At 44.6% G+C, this 23,674-nt stretch overlaps 1 protein-coding gene across 1 annotated transcript in view; it reads right to left on the bottom strand.

Moving 5' to 3' along the window:
• Positions 1-2,498: 2,498 nt before the first annotated feature.
• camk2b2 (calcium/calmodulin-dependent protein kinase (CaM kinase) II beta 2) overlaps positions 2,499-23,674 on the bottom strand; it is a 68,952-nt gene continuing 47,776 nt past the window's right edge. The window contains exons 14-21 of the mRNA XM_029709988.1: positions 14,946-14,993; positions 11,831-11,857; positions 11,304-11,339; positions 10,654-10,699; positions 4,313-4,388; positions 3,232-3,326; positions 2,725-2,964; positions 2,499-2,517 (exon numbers count right to left, since the gene is read on the bottom strand). Coding sequence (XP_029565848.1) covers positions 2,729-2,964; positions 3,232-3,326; positions 4,313-4,388; positions 10,654-10,699; positions 11,304-11,339; positions 11,831-11,857; positions 14,946-14,993 — 564 coding nt within the window. The 3' untranslated portion in view covers positions 2,499-2,517; positions 2,725-2,728. The remainder of the gene's footprint in view (positions 2,518-2,724; positions 2,965-3,231; positions 3,327-4,312; positions 4,389-10,653; positions 10,700-11,303; positions 11,340-11,830; positions 11,858-14,945; positions 14,994-23,674) is intronic.

Raw genomic sequence — 23,674 nt, 5'->3', positions numbered from 1 at the left:
GTTTACAATAAAATCCCATCAATAACCATATGAAACACTTTTAGTGACTCGCCCAGTCTGCCTCAGCAGTAGAGCCTGTTCAAAAGCATGTTTTACAATCATCATCAACATCATCATCACCGTCATCATCATCATGAGTATACACTCTCCAGACCAAAATAATTTTATGCACATTCCAAAGTTAGGAAAAGTTAGTTGGACATAGGAGTTCATAGTTCACCAGCATTCAGTAAAAAATCCACACAACGAACAATAACACCAATTTTATCGTCATGTTTCAATTTTCATGCAAATAAATGCAGTATAGTCACCACAATGAAACTGTAGTTGTACAATACAGTGTGTAATCATTTCAAATGTAATGTTGTATCGTCAGTGACTATTTGCTCAACACATAGAGAATCAAGCATAAGAACAACAATATACAACGGTTCATGCTGTATGGACTTCGCTCGTCTTCTCTCGCCGAAGGGGGAGTGGTCCATATAGTTCATCATCAGAGGGTAGGCTGTTTCCATGTTTAAAACTGTAGCAAAAACACACAACTGCACTAATCCTGTTGGTTTATACAATGTGTAGTCAGTTGAAACGCCAGGCAGGAAGCAGCCTTAAGCCTAACTTAAACTTTGCGTAGGTACGCAACTGGGAAAACAGACGTTCGGCATACTTGCATAGCGAAAATAAAACAGAAATCAAAATGAATCCCCGCAATTTTTAACTCAATGCCATTTTGCTTAGCTAATTGTGTTATTGGGTTGCGTACGGTATGAATTAGACTTTACTGGAGGAGCACAACTCAACTAACACTCACTGGGAAAATATACTGGAGAAGTCATGCTTGTCTTTAACAAGAGGAACAAACCCCTTTTAAAAGTATCAACTGGACCATTAAAGATATTTCATTATAATTTCACTTTCATTATAACAACAACAACAACTTACTTGCATCAATAATAATAATAACAACAACAATAGTAGTAGTAATAGTAATAATATAAACAATAACAGAGGAATTAACTTGATTTAAACTGTAGATCCTATATGTATCTGCACCAGAGGTGGGTCTACAGCAGAGGGAGAGAGGGAGAGTACTGGACTGAAGGTTTGAGTGTGTTGCCATTTGTATTGGATGATATGGTTGCAGTGATAGTTGTTGCTGCAGCGTGTGTGTGTGTGTGTGTGTGTGTGTGTGTGTGTGTGTGTGTGTGTGTGTGCGTGTGTGTGTGTGTGTGTGTGTGTCCAGGAGTAGTTGAGGCTGTGTGTTGTAAAGTTACAGTAGTGTGCACTACTGCAAGGAGAGCTGTAGCAATAGAGGAAGGGGGGGACAGGCATCTCTCTCCATCCTCCCTCTCTCTCTCTCTCCATCTCTCTCCATCCTCCCTCCCTCTCTCTCTCCATCTCTCTCCATCCTCCCTCCCTCTCTCTCTCTCTCCATCCTCCCTCTCTCTCCATCTCTCTCCATCCTCCCTCCCTCTCTCTCTCTCCATCCTCCCTCTCCCCTCTCTCTCTCTCCATCTCTCTCCATCCTCCTTTCCTCTCTCACTCTCCATCTCTCTCCATCCTCCCTCTCCCCTCTCTCCATCTCTCTCCATCCTCATTTCCTCTCTCACTCTCCATCTCTCTCCATCCTCCCTCTCTCTATCTCTCTCCATCCTCCATCCTCCCTCTCTCCATCCTCCCTCTTCCCTCTCTCTATCTCTCTCCATCCTCCTTTCCTCTCTCACTCTCCATCTCTCTCCATCCTCCTTTCCTCTCTCCATCCTCCTTTCCTCTCTCTCCATCCTCCTTTCCTCTCTTTCTCTCAATCTCTCTCCATCCTCCTTTCCTCTCTCTCTCTCTCCATCCTCCTTTCCTCTCTCTCTCTCTCTCCATCCTCATTTCCTCTCTCTCTCCATCCTCCTTTCCTCTCTCTCTCACTCTCCATCTCTCTCCATCCTCCTTTCCTCTCTCTCCATCCTCCTTTCCTCTCTCTCTCTCCCTCTCTCCATCCTCCCTCTTCCCTCTCTCTATCTCTCTCCATCCTCCTTTCCTCTCTCACTCTCCATCTCTCTCCATCCTCCTTTCCTCTCTCTCCATCCTCCTTTCCTCTATCTCCATCCTCCTTTCCTCTCTTTCTCTCAATCTCTCTCCATCCTCCTTTCCTCTCTCTCTCTCTCTCCATCCTCCTTTCCTCTCTCTCTCTCCATCCTCATTTCCTCTCTCTCGCCATCCTCCTTTCCATCTCTCTCCATCCTCCTTTCCTCTCTCTCTCACTCTCCATCTCTCTCCATCCTCCTTTCCTCTCTCTCACCCTCCATCTCCCTTTCCTCTCTCACTCTCCATCTCTCTCCATCCTCCTTTCCTCTCTCTCTCTCTCTCTCTCTCTCTCTCTCTCTCTCTCTCTCTCTCCACATCCTCCTTTCCTCTCCTCTCTCTCTCTCCATCTCTCCACATCCTCCTTTCCTCTCTCTCTCTCCATCCTCCTCTCCTCTCTTTCTCCTCTCGCTCTCTCTTTACTCTCTAAGATTCTCACTCCTCCTGGAAGACAAAAAAAAGAAACAATAACTGTCAAGCTCTGAAGTGTGTGTGTATGTGTGTGTGTGTGTGTGTGTGTGTGTGTGTGTGTGTGTGTGTGTGTGTGAGTGAGTGAGTGAATTTTGTGCTGGTATGTGTGTGTGTGTGTGTGTGTGTGTGTGTGTGTGTGTGTGTGTGTGTGTGTGTGTGTGTGTGTGTGTGTGTGTGTACCAGTTCACTGCTGCAGTGGTGCGGCCGGTGCTCCAGAGCAGTGGAAGTGAACATTCTGCCACTTGCTCTCTCGGCGATGCCACACCCTCGTCTCCTCTGATTGGCTGGAGCATGGGCGGCCAGCGCCGTCGACGAATTGCGTGAGGCGTATGTAGGCGATGCAGGCAGCGTCTTCACCAATCAGGTGGACGTGAGGGTTGAGGATGGTGGTGTGGATGGGCTTACTGTTCTTAGACAGGACTGGGAAAGGAGAGTACAGATAGTTTATGGTTGTATAATAGTTGTGTAATGGTTATCTTAAGGTTGTGTAGTGGTTGTGTAGTGGTTGTCTTAAGCCTGTGTTATAGTTGTGTAATGGTTGCGTAGTAGTCTTAAGGTTGTGTTATAGTTGTGCTATAGTTGGTTAATGGTTGTCTTAATGTTGTGTAGTAGTTGTGTAATGGTTTTGTCGTGGTTGTGTTATAGTTGTGTAGTGGTTTTCTTAACGTTGTGTAATGGTTGTCTTACGGTTGTCGAAGTAGAACCGGTGGAAGTCCATGCCCTCCACTAGGTTCCCCAGGGCCTCTGGCTCAAATGACGTCAGACATGGGTCACAGATCTTCCTGTTGACAACACAGAACACAACATATTGTCTCACAACACAACAAACACAACACAACACATTGTTTCACAACACATCATCTAAGCTCAGACTAAAAGAGCAACCAAGAAATCTCAGTTTAGAACCTCCGTAGTTGTAGTGCAGGCTGGGAGTTGTAGTGTTATGGTTATTTCAGTTGCAGGCTATCATTCCTGCTAAATATTTAGAGTATAAAGGTGTTTTTTTGCAGAGGTCAGTGCAGTTTAGCAGAGGTCAAATGTCACCCGTAGTTTTAAGGTAAAATTAGGCGCAGACTAGGAGTTTTAGTGTTATGGTGAGGGGCAGGCTGGGAGTTACAGTACTCTGGTGAGGTGCAGGCTGGGAGTTACAGTACTCTGGTGAGGTGCAGGCTGGGAGTTACAGTACTCTGGTGAGGTGCAGGCTGGGAGTTACAGTACTCTGGTGAGGTGCAGGCTGGGAGTTACAGTACTCTGGTGAGGTGCAGGCTGGGAGTTACAGTACACTGGTGAGGTGCAGGCTGGGAGTTACAGTACACTGGTGAGGGGCAGGCTGGGAGTTACAGTACTCTGGTGAGGTGCAGGCTGGGAGTTACAGTACTCTGGTGAGGTGCAGGCTGGGAGTTACAGTACTCTGGTGAGGTGCAGGCTGGGAGTTACAGTACTCTGGTGAGGTGCAGGCTGGGAGTTACAGTACTCTGGTGAGGTGCAGGCTGGGAGTTACAGTACTCTGGTGAGGTGCAGGCTGAGAGTTACAGTACTCTGGTGAGGTGCAGGCTGGGAGTTACAGTACTCTGGTGAGGTGCAGGCTGGGAGTTACAGTACTCTGGTGAGGTGCAGGCTGGGAGTTACAGTACTCTGGTGAGGTGCAGGCTGAGAGTTACAGTACTCTGGTGAGGTGCAGGCTGGGAGTTACAGTACTCTGGTGAGGTGCAGGCTGGGAGTTACAGTACTCTGGTGAGGTGCAGGCTGAGAGTTGTAGTGTACTCACGCATAGGCCTCAAAGTCTCCATTGTTGACAGCTTCAATCAGCTGCTCAGTGATCTTGATAATCTCCTGTTTTCGCACTGCAGAGGGAACCAATAACAGAGTGAACATGGGTTGGGGACAATAAAATGGTTTTGCCACAAATTTCGCAGAGCAAGATTCCCAAAGGCTGGAACGTCGGCTCCAATTTTGCTGCAGCAGCTCTTACTTCAGGAGCTCAGGGCATGCCTGGCCCAGCATGCATTTGTAGTCTACTTGTGTACTGCTGGAGCCACTTGCTTTAGCTACGGTCATGGAGTTCATTAAATATTTCCATAAAGAAACTGATAAAACATACAGGTGCAAAATCAAGGTGACTTACAAAGATGAGGACCAAGAGCAAGAGAGGGAGTGCTGTGAATCATTGTGTAATCTGAAAAGACACATATTGTGAAAGCATGATGGTGTACTTACTACGTGCACATGCTAAAAGAAGGGAACGAGGCTAGCTAAGTGTGTCATTGTAGCAAAGTATTAATAAACAAAAATTCTGATCTCTTCAAACTTTTGTTCATTTTTTATCTATTATCTATACAATATGCCATAATTGATTTTGGCCCAATAGGCCTGGCATATTCCCACTTTTTCCCACTAACGTCTAAGACTACCTATTGAAAAATGTAAAATAAACAACTCTGCATCTCTGCCCAGCCTGGCAAGAGTGGCCCGAAGGGTGTTTAGCATCCCCAGTGGCTCTGCAAGCACTGAAAGGATACTCTCTACTGCAGGCCTACTTTCCAGGCACCATCGCATGAGCATGAAGCCTCAAACTTCGGCCAAACTCGCGTTTCTAAAAATGTATTCAAAGGCACTGTAGACTGAGCCTAATAAGGCATTTATTTAAGGCATGTATTTAATTCTAAGTCAGTTGCAGCCTACAGTATATGCGCAATTTATAGACTATAATGATTTAATACAACAAAATGTTGCTTAAATGCTGAGAACTTTATGTCCCTACCAGCCTAGTGCTTCACAATGTTTTTCTTTGTAGGCCATAGCCTTGAAATAATTGAAATACAGGAAAGTATTCAGATCCCTTCACTTTTTCCACATTTTATTACAGCCTTATTCTAAAATGGATTAAACTATTTTTTCCTCTCAACAATCTACACGCTATAACCCATAACAACAAAGCAAAAACAGTTTTTATACATTTTTGCAAATGTATAAAATAAATAAAGGAAATATTATATTTACATACAGTGGAAGTTGGAAGTTTACATACACCTTAGCCAAATACATTTCAACTCAGTTGTCACAATTCCTGACATTTAATCCTAGTAAAAATGTATAGGTCAGTTAGGATCACCACTTTATTTTAAGAATGTGAAATGTCAGAATAATAGTATAGAGAATTATTTATTTCAGCTTGTATTTCTTTCATCACATTCCCAGCGAGTCAGAAGTTTACATACACTCAATTAGTATTTGGTAGCATTGCCTTTAAATTGCTTAACTTGGGTCATACGTTTCGGGTAGCCTTCCACAAGCTTCCCACAATAAGTTGGGTGAATTTTGGCCCATTCCTCCTGACAGAGCTGGTGTAGCTGAGTCAGGTTTGTAGGCCTCCTTGCTTGCACACGCTTTTTCAGTTCTGCCCACAAATATTCTATGGGATTGAGGTCAGGGCTTTGTGATGGCCACTCCAATACCTTGACTTTGTTGTCCTTAAGCCATTTTGCCACAACTTTGGAAGCAAGCTTGGGGTCATTGTCCATTTGGAAGACCCATTTGCAACCAAGCTTTAACTTCCTGACTGATGTCTTGAGATGTTGCTTCAATATATCAACATCATTTTGCTTCCTCATGATGCCATCTATTTTGTGAAGTGCACCTGTCCCTCCTGCAGCAAAGCACCCACAACATGATGCTGCCACCCCCATGCTTCACGATTGGGATGGTGTTCTTCGGCTGGCATGCCTCCCCCTTTTTCCTCCAAACATAACGATGGTCATTATGGCCAAACAGTTCTATTTTTGTTTCATCAGACCAGAGGACATTTCTCCAAAAAGTACGATCTTTGTCCCCATGTGCAGTTGAAAACCGTAGTCTGGCTTTTTTATGGACCTTGCTGAGTGGCCTTTCAGGTTATGTCGATATAGGACTCGCTTTACTGTGAATAAAAATACTTTTGTACCCGTTTCCTCCAGCATCTTCACAAGGTCCTTTGCTGTTGTTCTGGGATTGATTTGAACTTTTCGCATCAAAGTACATTCCTCTCTAGGAGACAGAACGCATCTCCTTCCTAAGTGGTATGATGGCTGCGCAGTCCCATGGTGTTTATACTTGCGTACTATTATTTGTACAGATGAACGTGGTACCTTCAGGCACATGGTAATTGCTCCCAAGGATGAACCAGACTTGTGGAGGTCTACATTTTCTTTCTGAGGTCTTGGCTGATTTCTTTTGATTTCCCCATGATGTCAAGCAAAGAGGCACTGAGTTTGAAGGTAGGCCTTGAAATACATCCACAGGTACACCTTCAATTGACTCAAATGATGTCAATTAGCCTATCAGAAGCTTCTAAAGCCATGACATCATTTTCTGGAATTTTCCAAGCTGTTTAAAGGCACAGTCAACTTAGTGTATGTAAACTTCTGACCCACTGGAATTGTGATACAGTGAATTATAAGTGAAATAATCTGTCTGTAAATAATTGTTGGAAAAATTACTTTTAGTCATGCACACAGTAGATGTCCTAACCGACTTACCAAAACTATAGTTTGTTAACAAGACATTTGTGGAGTGGTTGAAAAACGAGTTTGAATGATTCCAGGCTTAGTGGATGTAAACTTCAGACTTCAACTGTAAGTATTCAGACCCTTTACTCAGTACTTTGTTGCGATTACAGCCTCGAGTCTTCTTGGGTATGACACTGCAAGCTTGGCACATCTGTATTGGGGAGTTTCTCCCATTCTTCTCTACAGATCCTCTAAAGTTCTGTCAGGTTGAACGGGGAGTGTCGCTGCACAGCTGTTTTCAGGTCTCTCCAAAGATGTTCGATCAGGTTGAAGTCCGAGCCTCTGGCTGGGTCACTCAATGACATTCAGAGACATGTCCTGAAGCCTCTCCTGAGTGGTCTTGGCTGTGAGATTAGGGTCGCTGTCCTGAGGTCCTGAGCACTCTGGAGCAATTTTTCAACAAGGATCTCTCTGTACTTTCCTCCGTTCATCTTTCCCTCGATCCTGCCTAGTCTCCCTCCCGCTGAAAAACATTCCCACAGCATGATGCTGCCACAACCATTCTTCACCGTAGGGATGGTGCCAGGTTTCCTCCAGATGTGACGCTTGGCATTTAGGCCAAAGAGTTCAATCTTGGTTTCATCAGACCAGAGAATCTTGTTTCTCATGGTCTGAGAGTCTTCAGGTGCCTTTTGGCAAACTCCAAGTGGACTGTCATGTGCCTTTCACTGAGGAGTGGCTTCCGCCTGGCCACTCTTCCATAAAGGCCTGATTGGGGGAGTGCTGCAGAGAAGGTTCTCCCATCTCCACAGAGGAACTCTGGAGCTCTGTCAGAATGACCATCGGGTTCTTGGTCACCTCCCTGACCAAGGCTCTTCTCTACCGATTGCTCAGTTTGGCCGCGCGGCCAGCTCTAGGAAGAGTCTTGGTGCTTCCAAACTTCCTCCATTTAAGAATGATGTAGGCCACTGTGTTCCTGGGGACCTTCAATGCTGCAGAAATAGTTTGGTACCCTTCCCCAGATCTGTGCCTTGACACAATCCTGTCTCGGAGCTCTACGGCCATTTCCTTCGACCTCATTGCTTGGTTTTTGCTCTGAAACGCATTGTCAACTATGGGACATTATATAGACAGGTGTGTGCCTTGACAAATCATGTCCAATCAATTGCATTTACCACAAGTGGACTCCAATCAAGTTGTAGACACATCTCAAGGATGATCAATGGAAACAGGATGCACCTGAAGTCAAATTCTAGTCTCATAGCAAAGGGTCTGAATACTTATGTAAATAAGGTATTTCTGTTTTTTATGTTTTCGCTTTGTCATGATGGAGTGTAGATTGATGAGGGGAAAAAAGAATTTCATCCATTTTAGAATAAGGCTGTCACATAACAAAATGTGGAAAAAGTCAAGGGGTCTGAATAATTTCCGAATGCGCTGTATACAGTATAGCTTAAATAATAGATTTTAGTTCCTTCTTAGGCTCCCTGTCTGGCTCCTGGCCTATTTACACTGTTTATATGCTGTTTAATACCACATGTAGCCTATTTGAAATGATAAGCGCTTCTTACATTCACCTTTTCATTTTTATTTAAATACTTTCCATTCAAATCAAATGGTTTGGTTTCAATCCTTTAAAACCAAATGGTACTGTAGGTCCAGGTAGTTACAATAGATGGGTTCTGGTTCAATTGTGATTTTAATGAATGGAGCGAATTAACAGTGGCATTTATTTTTATTTTTGGAGTGCAGAGCGGTTTTTAGCGGAGTGGTTGGAAAGGAGGTGGATGTCCATGAGCGATGAACAGAATTTCCGACTGCTCAACTCTGCTCACATACTGCTCACATACTCTGGTAACTCTACAGAGTGAGGGTTGTTGTCATAGCAGAGATACTCACCAGACAGCTTGCTATTCATGGTGGTAAATCCTCTCATTCAATTCTCTCTTTTATCTATCGCTCTCTCTCATCTCCCTCTCATCCTCTGAGCCTGGTATAAGTAGACTTACACACACTCCCTCCACTAGCATGGTACACACACTCACACATACCCATAATATACAGTCCTGACGCTCAGGTCTCCATAGAGCTATGCAGGGCCATGGAGAATGAAAAACTCAACACCAGAAAGAGCTACAGCTATAGTTCACCTGGCTACAGTCACCAGGACTTATTTCTCCTTCTCACTCTCCTTCTCTCCTCTCCTTCTCTTCTCTCCTCTCTCCTCTCTCCTCTCCTCTCTCCTCTCCTGTGTGAGGCATGTTGAGCTCATCCAGCTATTCCTGTCCCTAGATAAGACTTACTTCCTCCCTCTCCCACTCCCTCCCTCTCCCTCTATCACTCCCTCCCTCTCCCTCTATCACTCCCTCCCTCTCCCTCTATCACTCCCTCCCTCTCCCTCTATCACTCCCTCCTTCCTCTCCCTCACTCTTTCTCTCTTCCAGCAGACCAACAGAAGAGCTTACTTACATACAGTTGCTGCTGGAGGTCCTGATATGCCCTTCCTCTCGCCTTCCTCCCTCCTTCCTCCCTCCTTCCCCTCTTTCCTTCCTCTCTCCTTCCTCCCTCCTTCCTCCCTCCTTCCCCTCTTTCCTTCCTGTTTCTTTCCTCTCTCCTTCCTCTCTCCTTCCTCCCTCCTTCCTCCCTCCTTCCCCTCTTTCCTTCCTGTTTCTTTCCTCTCTCCTTCCCTCCTCTCTTTCCTTCCTCCCTCTCTTTCCTTCCTCCTTCCCCTCCTGTCTCCTTCTCTACTTCCCTTCTTTCCTTCCTCTCTACTTCCTCCCTCCTTCCTCTCTCCTTCCCTTTTTCCTTCCTATCTGTTTCCTCTCTCCTTCCTCTTTCCTTCCTCTCTTCTTCTCTACTTCCCTTCCTATCTGTTTCCTCTCTCCTTCCTCTTTCCTTCCTCTCTTCTTCTCTACTTCCCTTCCTATCTGTTTCCTCTCTCCTTCTTCTCTCCTTCCTCTCTTCTTCTCTACTTCCCTTCCTATCTGTTTCCTCTCTCCTTCTTCTCTCCTTCCTCTCTTCTTCTCTACTTCCCTTCCTATCTGTTTCCTCTCTCCTTCTTCTCTCCTTCCTCTCTTCTTCTCTACTTCCCTTCCTATCTGTTTACTCTCTCCTTCTTCTCTCCTTCCTCTCTTCTTCTCTACTTCCCTTCCTATCTGTTTCCTCTCTCCTTCTTCTCTCCTTCCTCTCTTCTTCTCTACTTCCCTTCCTATCTGTTTCCTCTCTCCTTCTTCTCTCCTTCCTCTCTTCTTCTCTACTTCCCTTCCTATCTGTTTCCTCTCTCCTTCTTCTCTCCTTCCTCTCTTCTTCTCTACTTCCCTTCCTATCTGTTTACTCTCTCCTTCTTCTCTCCTTCCTCTCTTCTTCTCTACTTCCCTTCCTATCTGTTTACTCTCTCCTTCTTCTCTCCTTCCTTTCTTCCTCCTCTTTACTCTCCATCTTTTCTGCCTCTCCTTCCTCTCTCAACTGAGTTTGGTGTTCTCATGGTGTTCAACCACAGTGCTGTATATGTGTGTCATAATAATAGTAGTGTGTGTGTCATAATAATAGTTGTGTGTGTGTGTGTATGTGTGTGTCATAATAATAGTTGTGTGTGTGTGTGTGTGTGTGTGTGTGCGTGACTCACGTTTCACATCCTCATCCTCAATAGTGGTGTTGCTGTCAGATGAATCCTGCAGACACAGAGAGACATGTCAGTGACAGGTCAACTCAGATACACGCACACACACACACACACACACACACACACACACACACACACACACACACACACACACACACACACACACACACACACACAATTATCATGACACACATACAGTGCTATGGTTAAACACCATGAGAACACCAAACTCAGTTTCCCCCATTCAGTGTGCTGTCCCATACATGCAGTGCTGTATAGCAGTAGAAACCACCAGATGGCAAGACATCTGGCACACACCACAGAGCCCGCTTCCATTTATTTCCACAAGATGGTGGTGGTGGACAAAATATCTCCACATAATGTAGTGTGGGTAGTTTTGTGTCAGTGCGGTTATATTAAGCAGCTGTTCCCAGGTCTGTATGACTGCGGCATGCAGGCACACCAGACCTCAACAGCACAAAGACCAGACCTACAACCCACACAAAACTCCTCAACCAGGAGTCATGCTAGACACGCACACACACACACTATAATACGCTAACACACCAGCTTCCCAAGGACAGAGCGAGAGAGGATGAAGATGAGAGGACTGAAAGCAGGAGAGAAACAGATGGAGGGATGGAAGGATATACCTTGTTCCTATCCACATGGATAACAGTGGTCTGAGGCTCCTATTGAGAGAAATAGAAAGAGAGGGGAGAGGGAGAGAGAGAGAGGGGGATGACAGAGAGCAGAGTTGTAGGTGTTAGAGAAAAGAAAGAGATATGGTGGAAGAGAGAGAGAGAAGAAAATACTAGTTAAAATGTATAGAGAGAGAGAGAGATTTCCCCTTGAGAAAGGGTTATCAAAGGGTTAATGGAAGGAAATAAATGGTTATTCAAAGAATTCCTCTAAGAAAATGATATCAGAAACAAAAAATACTAGTCTCACTCAGGCACTTGTTCTCACACTGGCAAGAACCTAAAACGACCCACATCAAACTCAAAGCCACCCTGCATATCTTCCGGGAGCTCCTAAGTTGTGGATCTCTTCCTAAGGATTCACAGTTCACAGCAGGCCAAACAGAACACAGGTTAACATACACCTGAGTGACACACACACCAACACTGTCACCCACAAATAGAAAACAACGCCAAAGGAAGATGGCTTGTGACTGCACTTCTACCAGTAAGCCACTGTCGCTACTCTATTACGGCACCTTATAGCTACTACAACCTGACGGACCATGACTTACAAGTCATGCAGCTTCATCATACGCACAGTCGCACACACACAAACAGTCGCACACACAAACAGTCGCACACACACAAACAGTCGCACACACACAAACAGTCGCACACACACAAACAGTCGCACACACACAAACAGTCGCACACAATCACACACACAGAACGGCTTCTAATAGGTGGCTGGTGATGGGTGCAGAGTGCAGACAGACTAAGATAGAGAGAGAGATAGACACAGAGACACCGACAGACAGACAGACAGACAGACAGACAGACAGACAGACAGACAGACAGACAGACAGACAGACAGACAGACAGACAGACAGACAGACAGACAGACAGACAGACAGACAGACAGACAGACAGACAGACAGACAGACAGACAGACAGACAGACAGGAACAGAGAAACTGAGGACATAAAGACGGATAGATAGAGAACGGGAGAGAAACAAGTTGAATAGAGACAGAGGGAGATAGAGTGATATATAAAGGAGGAGTGTACCAGTGCAGCAGAGGGGGTTCCTTTGGGGCTGGTGACTGTGTTGTTTCTCGTGCTGTTAGGCTGCAGCAGTGCACAGAAAACAAGGGGTTAAAACACGACACAACAGAGAAGTGACAGGAGGTGTGGATGTGGGTGTATGGATGTGGGTGTATGGATGTGGGTGTGTGGATGTGGGTGTATGGATGTGGGTGTATGGATGTGGGTGTATGGATGTGGGTGTATGGATGTGGGTGTGTGGATGTGGGTGTATGGATGTGGGTGTATGGATGTGGGTGTGTGGATGTGGGTGTATGGATGTGGGTGTATGGATGTGGGTGAGGTTAGAAAGGAGGCTGGTCTAGTGGTTGTGTTGCCACCGCATGGTCACATGTTATGCCCCTGAAGGCAGCGTTTCATATCCCCATTCCGCTACTCACTTTCTGTGCTACACTTCTATCAATACAACTTCAAAGAACACGTAAGGAGAGTGGAATTCCACTTTTTTAAATAATAAAACATTAGGGGTCTCCCGAGTGGTGCAGTGGTCTAAGGCCATGCATCACAGTGCTAGCTGTGCAACTAGAGATTCTCGTAACCGGCCGCGACCGGGAGACCCATGGGGCGGTGCACAATTGGCCCAGCGTCGTCCGGGTTGTCCCATCGCGCACTAGTGACTCCTGTGGTGGGCCGGGCGCAGTGCATGCTGACCAGGTCGCCAGGTGTACAGTGTTTCCTCCGACACATTGGTGCGGCTGGCTTCCAGGTTAAGTGGGCATTGTGTCAAGAAGCAGTGCGGCTTGGTTGGGTTGTGTTTCGGAGGACGCATGGCTCTCGACCTTCGCCTCTCCTGAGTCCGTACGGGAGTTAAAGCGATGAGACAAGACTGTAACTACCAATTGGATACCACGAAATTGAGGAGAAAAAGGGGTAGGTAAAAAAATAATATATATATATAACAAAAATGATTTAAAACAATAAAGAGTTGACCCTATACAGTGATCTAAGGTCAGTTTTGCAGTTTCCCCCCTAAAAATGTTCACGGTTAGGATTTAGCCAGACTTAGGAAAGCTGATCTTAGATCTGTGCCAACCTCTAAATAATAAACATGCCACTCTTTTCCCATCTCTGCAGTATGTACGGTCTATATCAGATCCAAGTCTATGTAAGGTTCTTGTCTATATCTATCATGAGACAGACTCATTCAAACCCAAAGGACTGATATACAGGGCAGGATCAATATTGTGAGTCAGTCGGTGTGCAGCCAGCCTATCAGAGGACCTGGTTAGTGTGAGGGAGCGAATTAGAAGTGATCGAGCCTGTCAGGCGGAGCAGGTCTCCCAGGAGATGTAGCAGTTTGTGGACTGTGGGAGCAACACCACCTCACTGCACAGTAAGGCAGTGAAAACACTGCATCTATCTAAAGGTAGACCGAAGGGTTTTACAGAGTTCCTTTTGGCACACTTCAACTAGAGAATAGGTGAAATTAGCAAGGTGCCAATGTACAGTTTCATGAGGGTTTGATGATGTTGCAGGTAGAAATTATTTTGTGCAAATTCTTCCTATAGGCATATGAGATAAATACTGAATAAAGATATAAACGCAACATTTAAAGTGTTGGTCCCATGTTTCATGAGCTGAAATACAAGATCCTAGAAATGTTCCATACGCACAAAAAGCTTATTTCTTTGCCTGTTAGGGAGCATTTTTCCTTTGCCAAGATAATCCATAAACCTGACAGGTGTAGCATATCAAGAGCTGATTAAAGAGCATGATCATTACACAGGTTCACCTTGTGCTGGCGACAATAAAAGGCAACGCTAAAATGTGCAGTTTTGTCACACAAAACAATGCCACAGATGTCTCAAGTTTTGAGGGAGCGTGCAAATGGCATGTTGGCTGTAGGAATGTCCACCAGAGCTGTTGCCAGAGAATTTAATGTTAATTTCTCTACCATAAGCCGCCTCCAACGATGTTTTCGAGAATTTGGCAGTACGTCCAACCGGCCTCATAACCACAGACCACATGTAACCACGCCAGCCCAGGACCTCCACATCCAGCTTCTTCACCTGCGGGATCGTCTGAGACCAGCCACCCAGACAGCTGATGAAACTAAGGAGTATTCAGTCTGTAATAAAGCCCTTTTGTGGGGAAAAACGAATTCTGATTAGCTGGGCCTATGTGGGTGGGCCTATGCCCTCCCAGGCCCACCCATGGCTGCGCCCCTGCTCAGTCATGTGAAATCCATAGATTAGGCCCTAATGAATTTATTTCAGTTGACTGATTTTCTTATATGAACTGTAACTCAGTAAAATTGTTCCATATTGAGTTTATATTTTTGTTCAGAATAGATGCACTTTAGCTTGGAATGGGAAACACAATCATCAGAAAGTATTATACGGCAGAGTTGTTGATGTAACGTAACCTGTACCACTAACCTTCCCAGACCACTAGGTATGGGACATGCAATACAAATAAAGTAATAGGATAAAATCCTCATTTTGATTATCAGCACCACTAATCACCCCAAACCACTTTTTGATGGCCTTTTCCACATTCTTTTTTGTACACGCCTCTTTTTGGGGGGGATGAATTGTTTTCTACATAATAGTACTTCCTGATGTGTGTCGTTACTCTCCAATTTGAATTCTAATGATAGTTCGATTTAGATCTAATTCTGAGTTGACATCATGTAGGGCGAAGTAAACGGAATTATGATGACTACTGGAGCTGGTCGTTTATTTGGACAGTAATTAGTAGATTGCAACATTTAAGTCTCGAATGGAAGGAATCTCATATTTTTTTAATCATTGAAATACATTACCTATAACTACTACATGTGTTGTTTATGATGGGAATTGCTCTTCAATTGTAAACCTCTATAGATTGTTTGTTTTAAAGGGTAATGTTACATGTTTTTTGATAACTTGGGTAGTATACGATCTATTTCGAAAATATGATAAATACCCTCAATGGGGTTGTAAAACCAGGTTTTTATTTTATCTTTGGGAATCAATTTTATTTCGTCTTTTCATTGTTAATTTGATGCCTTTGGCCCCTTTCAATTTGTCATTTTTGATTACTGAAACTTTCAAGTAAGTTGTTATTTTCACGTTTGTGTTTCTTTCTGAGGTGATTAAATGTTAGGATACAGTAAGTATCCATTTGTTATATCCTTTAAACATTTGTTATAGCTTTTAAAGTCTATTGTGCATGTACAGAAGACTGAACAAAGGACAATAAGGCAGGTAGCCTAGCGATTAAGAGCGTTGGGCTAGTAACAGAAAGATCGCTGGTTCAAATCCCTGAGCTGACTAGGTGTTGATGTGCCCTTGAGCAAGGTACTTAACTCTAATTGCTATTGTAAGTTGCACTAGATAAGAGTGTCTGCTAAATGAGGTACATCTCAAGAGTGAGTGGTTAGCGTGCAGCCAGCCTATCAGAGGACTGTGTGAGAGGTGGAATTAGAAGTGACTGAGCCTGCATATTTCAAGACATTGCATATGGGGGTGTAGTGACATTCCTGATGGGTTGGACCATTCTCTACTCATCTTAAGAAAATGTGGAAATCAATCTGCCATCATTAACACAATGGACAAAATCTAATTATTTAAATATTGAAAGTGCGTGGGCTACTGAGAGAAACAAAACGATGCAGTTTCAGGCCATGTGGTGGAAAGTGATGCAGCGCTGGAGATGGGGGTGTGTGCTAGTGGGTCTGGGCAGGGGGAATATAGTTGATGTATGTATGATGTTGTCGTTTGTATGTCTGTTTGGTTTGGTTTATAAAAGATCAAACAAAATGTTGCAAAAAATATGTGATTAAGCCTATCAGAGGGTGTGGTTAGTGTGTGTGGGCGGGATTAGAAATGATTGAGCCAAGATAGATAGACACCCTACAGCTCATTTACCCACAAGCCTGATCAACCGAACAGAACACAACTAAGCAGATCAAATCAATCAAATGATTTAAAGAATTGGATTGGGTCCTCCTCTACATCCCAGCCCCCTCATCCTACACACCCACAGAGCGTGTGTGAGATGTAGTGAGAGGCACTCCGATTCCATCAAAAACATCAAAGCATATCAGGAATATTTTGGTAGAACGTGGTATATACACTGAGTGTACAAAACATTAAGAACACCCTGTGTGTATCAAGAATAGTCCACCACCCAAAGGACCTTGTAGAGAGTCCATGCCCCGACACATTGAGGCTGTTCTGAGAGGGGGGGCGGGCAACATATTAGGAAGGTGTTCCTAATGTCAAATCAAATCAAAGTTTATTTGTCACGTGCGTCAAATACAACAGGTGTTTGGTATACTCAGTGTATTTGACCAACACCAACAACATAAACCAGAACACAGACATTAGAGCAAGAGGAAAGGAGTGACAGACAGACGGACGGACGGGCGGGAGGGCGGGCGGGCGGGCAGGCAGGCAGGCACAACCCCAGAATAACGTGCCAACAACACACAACCCCAGAATAATATGCCAACAACACACAACCCCAGAATAACATGCCAACAACACACAACCCCAGAATAACATGCCAACAACACACAACCCCAGAATAACATGCCAACAACACACAACCCCAGAATAACATGCCAACAACACACAACCCCAGAATAACATGCCAACAACACACAACCCCAGAATAACATGCTAACACACAACCCCAGAATAACATGCCAACAACACACAACCCCAGAATAACATGCCAACAACACACAACCTCAGAATAACATGCCAACAACACACAACCCCAGAATAACATGCCAACAACACACAACCCCAGAATAACATGCCAACAACACGTGACCAGCCCACCAGCTACTGAACAACATATCAATTACACACAATATCAGAAAAAACACAAGTGACATGGAAATACAGTACAAACACACACACACACATACACAAACAAACCTTAACTGATTTTGTGTTTGCGAAAATGACCAGCCCTTCATTCAAGGTCTGATAATAGTTTGTCACAGTAAAACTGCAACCATAACAATGCAACATTAGCATATTTGTCTCTCTCTTTCTCTCTCGGGTGGACTGACTGACAGGTGACTCATCAGCAGAGACCACTGAAAGAGTATGATAGAGAGGAGAGGGGAAAGAGAGAGGAGAACAGGAGGAAGATAAGAGATAAGGAGAGGAGAGAGGAGAGAGGAGAGGGGAGGAGAGAGAGGATAGGAGGGAAAGAGAGAGGAGAACAGGAGGAAGATAAGAGATAAGGAGAGGAGAGAGGAGAGAGGAGAGGGGAGGAGAGAGAGGATAGGAGGGGAAGAGAGAAAAGGAGGATGGAGAGAGAACCGGACAGGAGAAAGAGGAGAGGAAGAGGAGAGAAGAGGTGAAGAGAGAAGAAGATGAAAGAAAAAGCAGAAGAGGTGAAGAGAGAGAAGAAAAGGAGGGAAGAGAGAAGAAGAGAGGAAAAAGAGGAGAAGATGAGGAAAGAAAGAGGAGAGGGAGGGGAGAGGTGGAGAGAAAGGAGAAAAGGGGGTGAGAGAAGAGAAGAGGAGGGAGAGAGGGATACAATGATATCCTCACCAGGATCTGAACCTTGGGACTGTTTTTCCATCTCTGATTGTAGCGATGGAATGGATGATGAGATGGAGAGAGTGAGAGTGAGAGTGAGATGAACACCATGAAGGGTATGAAGAATGCTGAAGATGAGTGTGGATTGTATGTAAAAATGTAAAAAATGGTTTACACAAATTATCATATCACAAAAAAGAAACAATAAATGAATCCAACAAATAATAATTGAAATATGGCATGTACAATAAACTTTGATTCTGCTCCTCCATGGACGTAGATGGAATAGATATATAACGGATGTAGATTACTGCCTAAAGAGAAAGAATATGAGAAAAATACCTTCAAATATGTGTGTGTGTGTGTGTGAATTGAGATGGTTGCTAAGCGACGCCAGTGGTGCAGCTGATGGTACTGTAGCTTCTATTTCTGTCTTCCTGGTTCCCAAAGTTCAGAAACACAGAACACACACACACACACACCGGCGTAGGTGAACTCATCTCCTCCTTGAGGTGGTGGGGACAGGGAGTGGAGGGAGGGAGGGGGGTCTGTAGTTGTGGGAGGATTTGGATGGAGTGATGGAGAGGAGAGATGAAGGGGTGATTCAGACAGATAGAGGGAGAGGGTGAAACCGTTGATATTTAGTACTGTTGTGAGTAGGCAAAGATATGGAGATTGTGCTCTGGTTAGAGAGACACGAGAGAATTATCCAATGTTGTGTGTCCATAAACTGTGTTAGTTATTGCATTCATGCACAGTGAAGTATTAACAGTTTAATAATAAAGGATTAACAGAAATAATCATGTTAGAGACTGGAGATTCCTCTCCACAGCTGCAGTTGGTGAGCTGAACTTGGGAAGAATTGACACTCTGAGAGCTCGTGATAGCTGTGACATCATCAGTCACTCTTAAAGGGATGTGCTTTCTTACACAGCCACCCCAAATGTATGTAAAGACATTCTAAACAGGGAGAAAGTCTGTTCTGCGTAGCAGGATCACCTGCGTCTTCGTTACAAGGACTTGGGGGGTGTACCAGCCGGCAGGCTACTGGCCGAAGGTAAGTCCGACCTTTGACCTAGATGGCAGCAGTCATGATGCATCCATCAGCTCCAGGGTAGGTAGGTATGTGTCACCTTCCCACCAGGGTCCACGATGAGGAACACTTCACTGGGTGAACTGGAGAATGAATCGGACGTCACGTGTAGGGACCATGTTGTTGCCTGCACAAAGAATTTCCATGTGGCAAGCCTGCTGATGTCTGGGAGCTGAGGACTGGAACGAATGGACACAGGTCCACAGAGAGTTATTTGTATCCGGTATTTCTTAGAGAGTTTGAGCAGAAGGGAAATATCAAAGGTAACTGAGGCATCTTGGCAAATAGCTCTGAGGGTGAGAGTCTCAGACTCAGTAGTGAGGTTGAGGTGCTGCACAGCCTTTGGCAAGACGATGCTCCAATATGAGCCCTCAGTTTCTGCGTCATCAAGCTCGATGGCGGGGGATTTCAGGATGGTGGCTAGCTTACACTGGACGAGTTGGCAGGGCTGACTGTACTTATCCTGCGGGGCTGACCGTACTTGTCCTGCGGGGCTGACCGTACTTATCCTGCAGGGCTGACCGTACTTATCCTGCGGGGCTGACCGTACTTATCCTGCGGGGCTGACCGTACTTATCCTGCAGGGCTGACCGTATTTATCCTGCGGGGCTGACCGTACTTATCCTGCAGGGCTGACCGTACTTATCCTGCGGGGCTGACCGTACTTATCCTGCGGGGCTGACCGTACTTATCCTGCGGGGCTGACCGTACTTATCCTGCGTGGCTGACCGTACTTATCCTGCGGGGATGACCGTACTTATCCTGCGGGGCTGACCGTACTTATCCTGCGGGGCTGACCGTACTTATCCTGCGGGGCTGACCGTACTTATCCTGCGGGGCTGACCGTACTTATCCTGCAGGGCTTGTAAGGCAGCAGTATAAGGTCTTGGGTCATGCATGTAGGCCTTGGGGAGCTGGAGTGCACTTGGAAGTTTCAGGTGTCCAAGAAGCAATTGATACTTATACCGCTCATTCAGGTGTCTGTGATTGTTCATCATGTCGTCCAGGGCAATTTTGAGGAGGGCAAAGTCACTCTCATTGCCGCTCTCGAAATGGGGCAACGAAGGCTTTGAGATGAGGCAATCAGCTGTTACTTGCCAAGTGGCAAAGCAGGTGCTGGACAGGGTGGAATCTGGTCAGGAGCAGGGTATGGTGCTGCTGGATTGGGATAGGGCACGCCTAAACCCGGAGAGAAGTAGAGTGCTACTGGAACTGGGTAACCCGGAGGGAAGTAGTGTGCTACTGGAACTGGGTAACCCGGAGGGAAGTAGGGTGCTACTGGAACTGGGTAACCCGGAGGGAAGTAGTGTGCTACTGGAACTGGGTAACCCGGAGGGAAGTAGGGTGCTACTGGAACTGGGTAACCCGGAGGGAAGTAGGGTGCTACTGGAACTGGGTAACCCGGAGGGAAGTAGGGTGCTACTGGAACTGGGTAACCCGGAGGGAAGTAGTGTGCTACTGGAACTGGGTAACCCGGAGGGAAGTAGGGTCCTACTGGAACTGGGTAACCCGGAGGGAAGTAGGGTGCTACTGGAACTGGGTAACCCGGAGGGAAGTAGGGTGCTACTGGAACTGGGTAACCCGGAGAGAAGTAGTGTGCTACTGGAACTGGGTAACCCGGAGGGAAGTAGGGTGCTACTGGAACTGGGTAACCCGGAGGGAAGTAGTGTGCTACTGGAACTGGGTAACCCGGAGGGAAGTAGTGTGCTACTGGAACTGGGTAACCCGGAGAGAAGTAGTGTGCTACTGGAACTGGGTAACCCGGAGGGAAGTAGTGTTCTACTGGAACTGGGTAACCCGGAGGGAAGTAGTGTGCTACTGGAACTGGGTAACCCGGAGGGAAGTAGTGTGCTACTGGAACTGGGTAACCCGGAGGGAAGTAGTGTTCTCCAACATCTTCCTCTTCTCTTTAAGGAAGGATGTGATGAGCTTGGCTACCTGTAGCTCATTCTCTGTTTGCTTTCATGGCCGCCGCCTGCCCAGTTGTTTGACTATTGCTTCACAGGCCTGGTGAGCTTCTACCCGTCGACACTGAGCTTCTTCCTGTTGCCCGCTGAGCCTCTCTGGCTTTGGCTACTAGGCGTTGACACACTATGTAAACGTTGTGATCTTCCTGTATTTGACAATGTAGCTCAGCAATCTCCATGAGCTTCATTCTTTCCTCCAACATAGCTGCTTGGATATTAGAAAGGGCTGGGAAGCGGCTCACCAACGAGTGGGCGATATATCTGGAACAGGATACACTCCTCTCTGATAGGATGTCCGCTCCATTACTCCATCGTCCTGGTCAGAGGAGTGGCTGCGTTGTGGATAGGCGTTGTTCTTGGTGAGAGATTGCATAGTTGGCCAGGTGAGCTGGGGGATGTCTCTCTCTGGGAATACGGGGCTGTTGATTGATGGTTGATTAAGATATCAAAATGTCAGGTGTTGGAACCCCTGGAACCCCCTCGTTTGTTATGTCAGAAGTCATATTAGATCAAATAGAATCTATCCAATTAGAATACTTTATTTATTGCATCATAGTCAGTTAGATTACATCATTTACATTGCAAATGTAAATAAATAAATAAAACATAAATCATGTAAAAAATCTATTTAGCTTACACATAAATAGCCAATAACCTGTTAAAAACAACAATTTGTACAGCACGACTCCCCAGTTCAGCTTTCCATTTCAGTTTCATAGATTTATTTTAGGTAAAATGACATTGTTGATTATATTTACAGTTTTCAACAAAATAGTAGACCTACAGTGGAATCAGTTTCTACACATTGTTTTGTCTTCTGTGTTGGACTACATCCATCATCATGTTATACATCATCCTCGGCATAAGACTAAAGTCATACAGCTTAACGAGTGTCTGTGTGTGTGTGTGTGTGTCTGTGTGTGTGTGTGTTTGTGCGAATGCGTGCTTGTGATTTGAACCAAAATAGCTCCAGCGTTGTTTGCAAAGTGCAGACAGGAGAGGAACAGAGAGAGAGAGAGAGAGAGTGAGAGAGAGAAGGGGGGAGTGTGGAGGGTTGTGCAGAGTGAGATTACGTAACGACAGATTAATCATGTGGAGAGAAATAATCTGAGATTAGCACCGTGCCAGCCAGAGGGAGAGAGGGATGGACGATGGGAGGAGGGTACAGAAAGAGGGAAAGATGAAGGGAAGAGAAATAGAGGGAGGAAGATGGAGAGATGAAAACCTCTGTTAGGCATAAACAACCAAACCTTACCATAAACAACCAAACCTTACCATAAACAACCAAACCTTACCATAAACAATCAAACCTTTCTATAAACAACCAAACCTTACCATAAACAACCAAACCTTACCATAAACAACCAAACCTTACCATAAACAACCAAACCTTACCATAAACCAACCAAACCTTACCATAAACAACCGAAACATTACCATAAAACAACCCAAACCTTACCATAAACAACCAAACCTTACCATACAAGAACCAAACCTACATAGAACAATCAAGACCTTATGTATAAACAACCAAACCTTACCAGAAACATCAACCATTATATAACACCAAACCTTACCATAAACAACCAACTTACCATAAACATCAAACTTACCATAACAACCAACCTACCAATAAAATCAAACCTTACCAGAAACATCAAACTTAAACACCAACCAAACCTTACCATAAACAATCAAACCTTATTATAAACAACCAAACCTTACCATAAACAATCAAACCATATTATAAACAACCAAACCTTACCATAAACAACCAAACCTTACCATAAACAATCAAACCTTACCATAAACAACCAAACCTTACCATAAACAATCAAACCTTACCATAAACAATCAAACCTTTCTATAAACAACCAAACCTTACCATAAACAACCAAACCTTACCATAAACAATCAAACCTTACTACAAACAACCAAACCTTACCATAAACAACCAAACCTTATCATAAACAACCAAACCTTACCATAAACAACCAAACCTTACCATAAACAACCAAACCTTACCATAAACAACCAAACCTTACCATAAACAACCAAACCTTTCTATAAACAACCAAACCTTACCATAAACAACCAAACCTTACCATAAACAACCAAACCTTACCATAAACAACCAAACCTTACCATAAACAACCAAACCTTACCATAAACAATCAAACCTTTCTATAAACAACCAAACCTTACCATAAACAACCAAACCTTACCATAAACAACCAAACCTTACCATAAACAACCAAACCTTACCATAAACAACCAAACCTTACCATAAACAATCAAACCTTACCATAAACAACCAAACCTTACCATAAACAACCAAACCTTACCATAAACAACCAAACCTTACCATAAACAATCAAACCTTATTATAAACAACCAAACCTTACCATAAACAATCAAACCTTATTATAAACAACCAAACCTTACCATAAACAACCAAACCTTACCATAAACAATCAAACCTTACCATAAACAACCAAACCTTCCCATAAACAATCAAACCTTACCATAAACAATCAAACCTTTCTATAAACAACCAAACCTTACCATAAACAACCAAACCTTACCATAAACAATCAAACCTTACTACAAACAACCAAACCTTACCATAAACAACCAAACCTTATCATAAACAACCAAACCTTACCATAAACAACCAAACCTTACCATAAAC

The sequence above is a fragment of the Salmo trutta genome, chromosome 23, assembly GCF_901001165.1.
Source record: "Salmo trutta chromosome 23, fSalTru1.1, whole genome shotgun sequence".
Taxonomy (NCBI): Eukaryota; Metazoa; Chordata; class Actinopteri; order Salmoniformes; family Salmonidae; genus Salmo; species Salmo trutta.
This window is presented reverse-complemented; position numbering and strand designations above follow the sequence as displayed.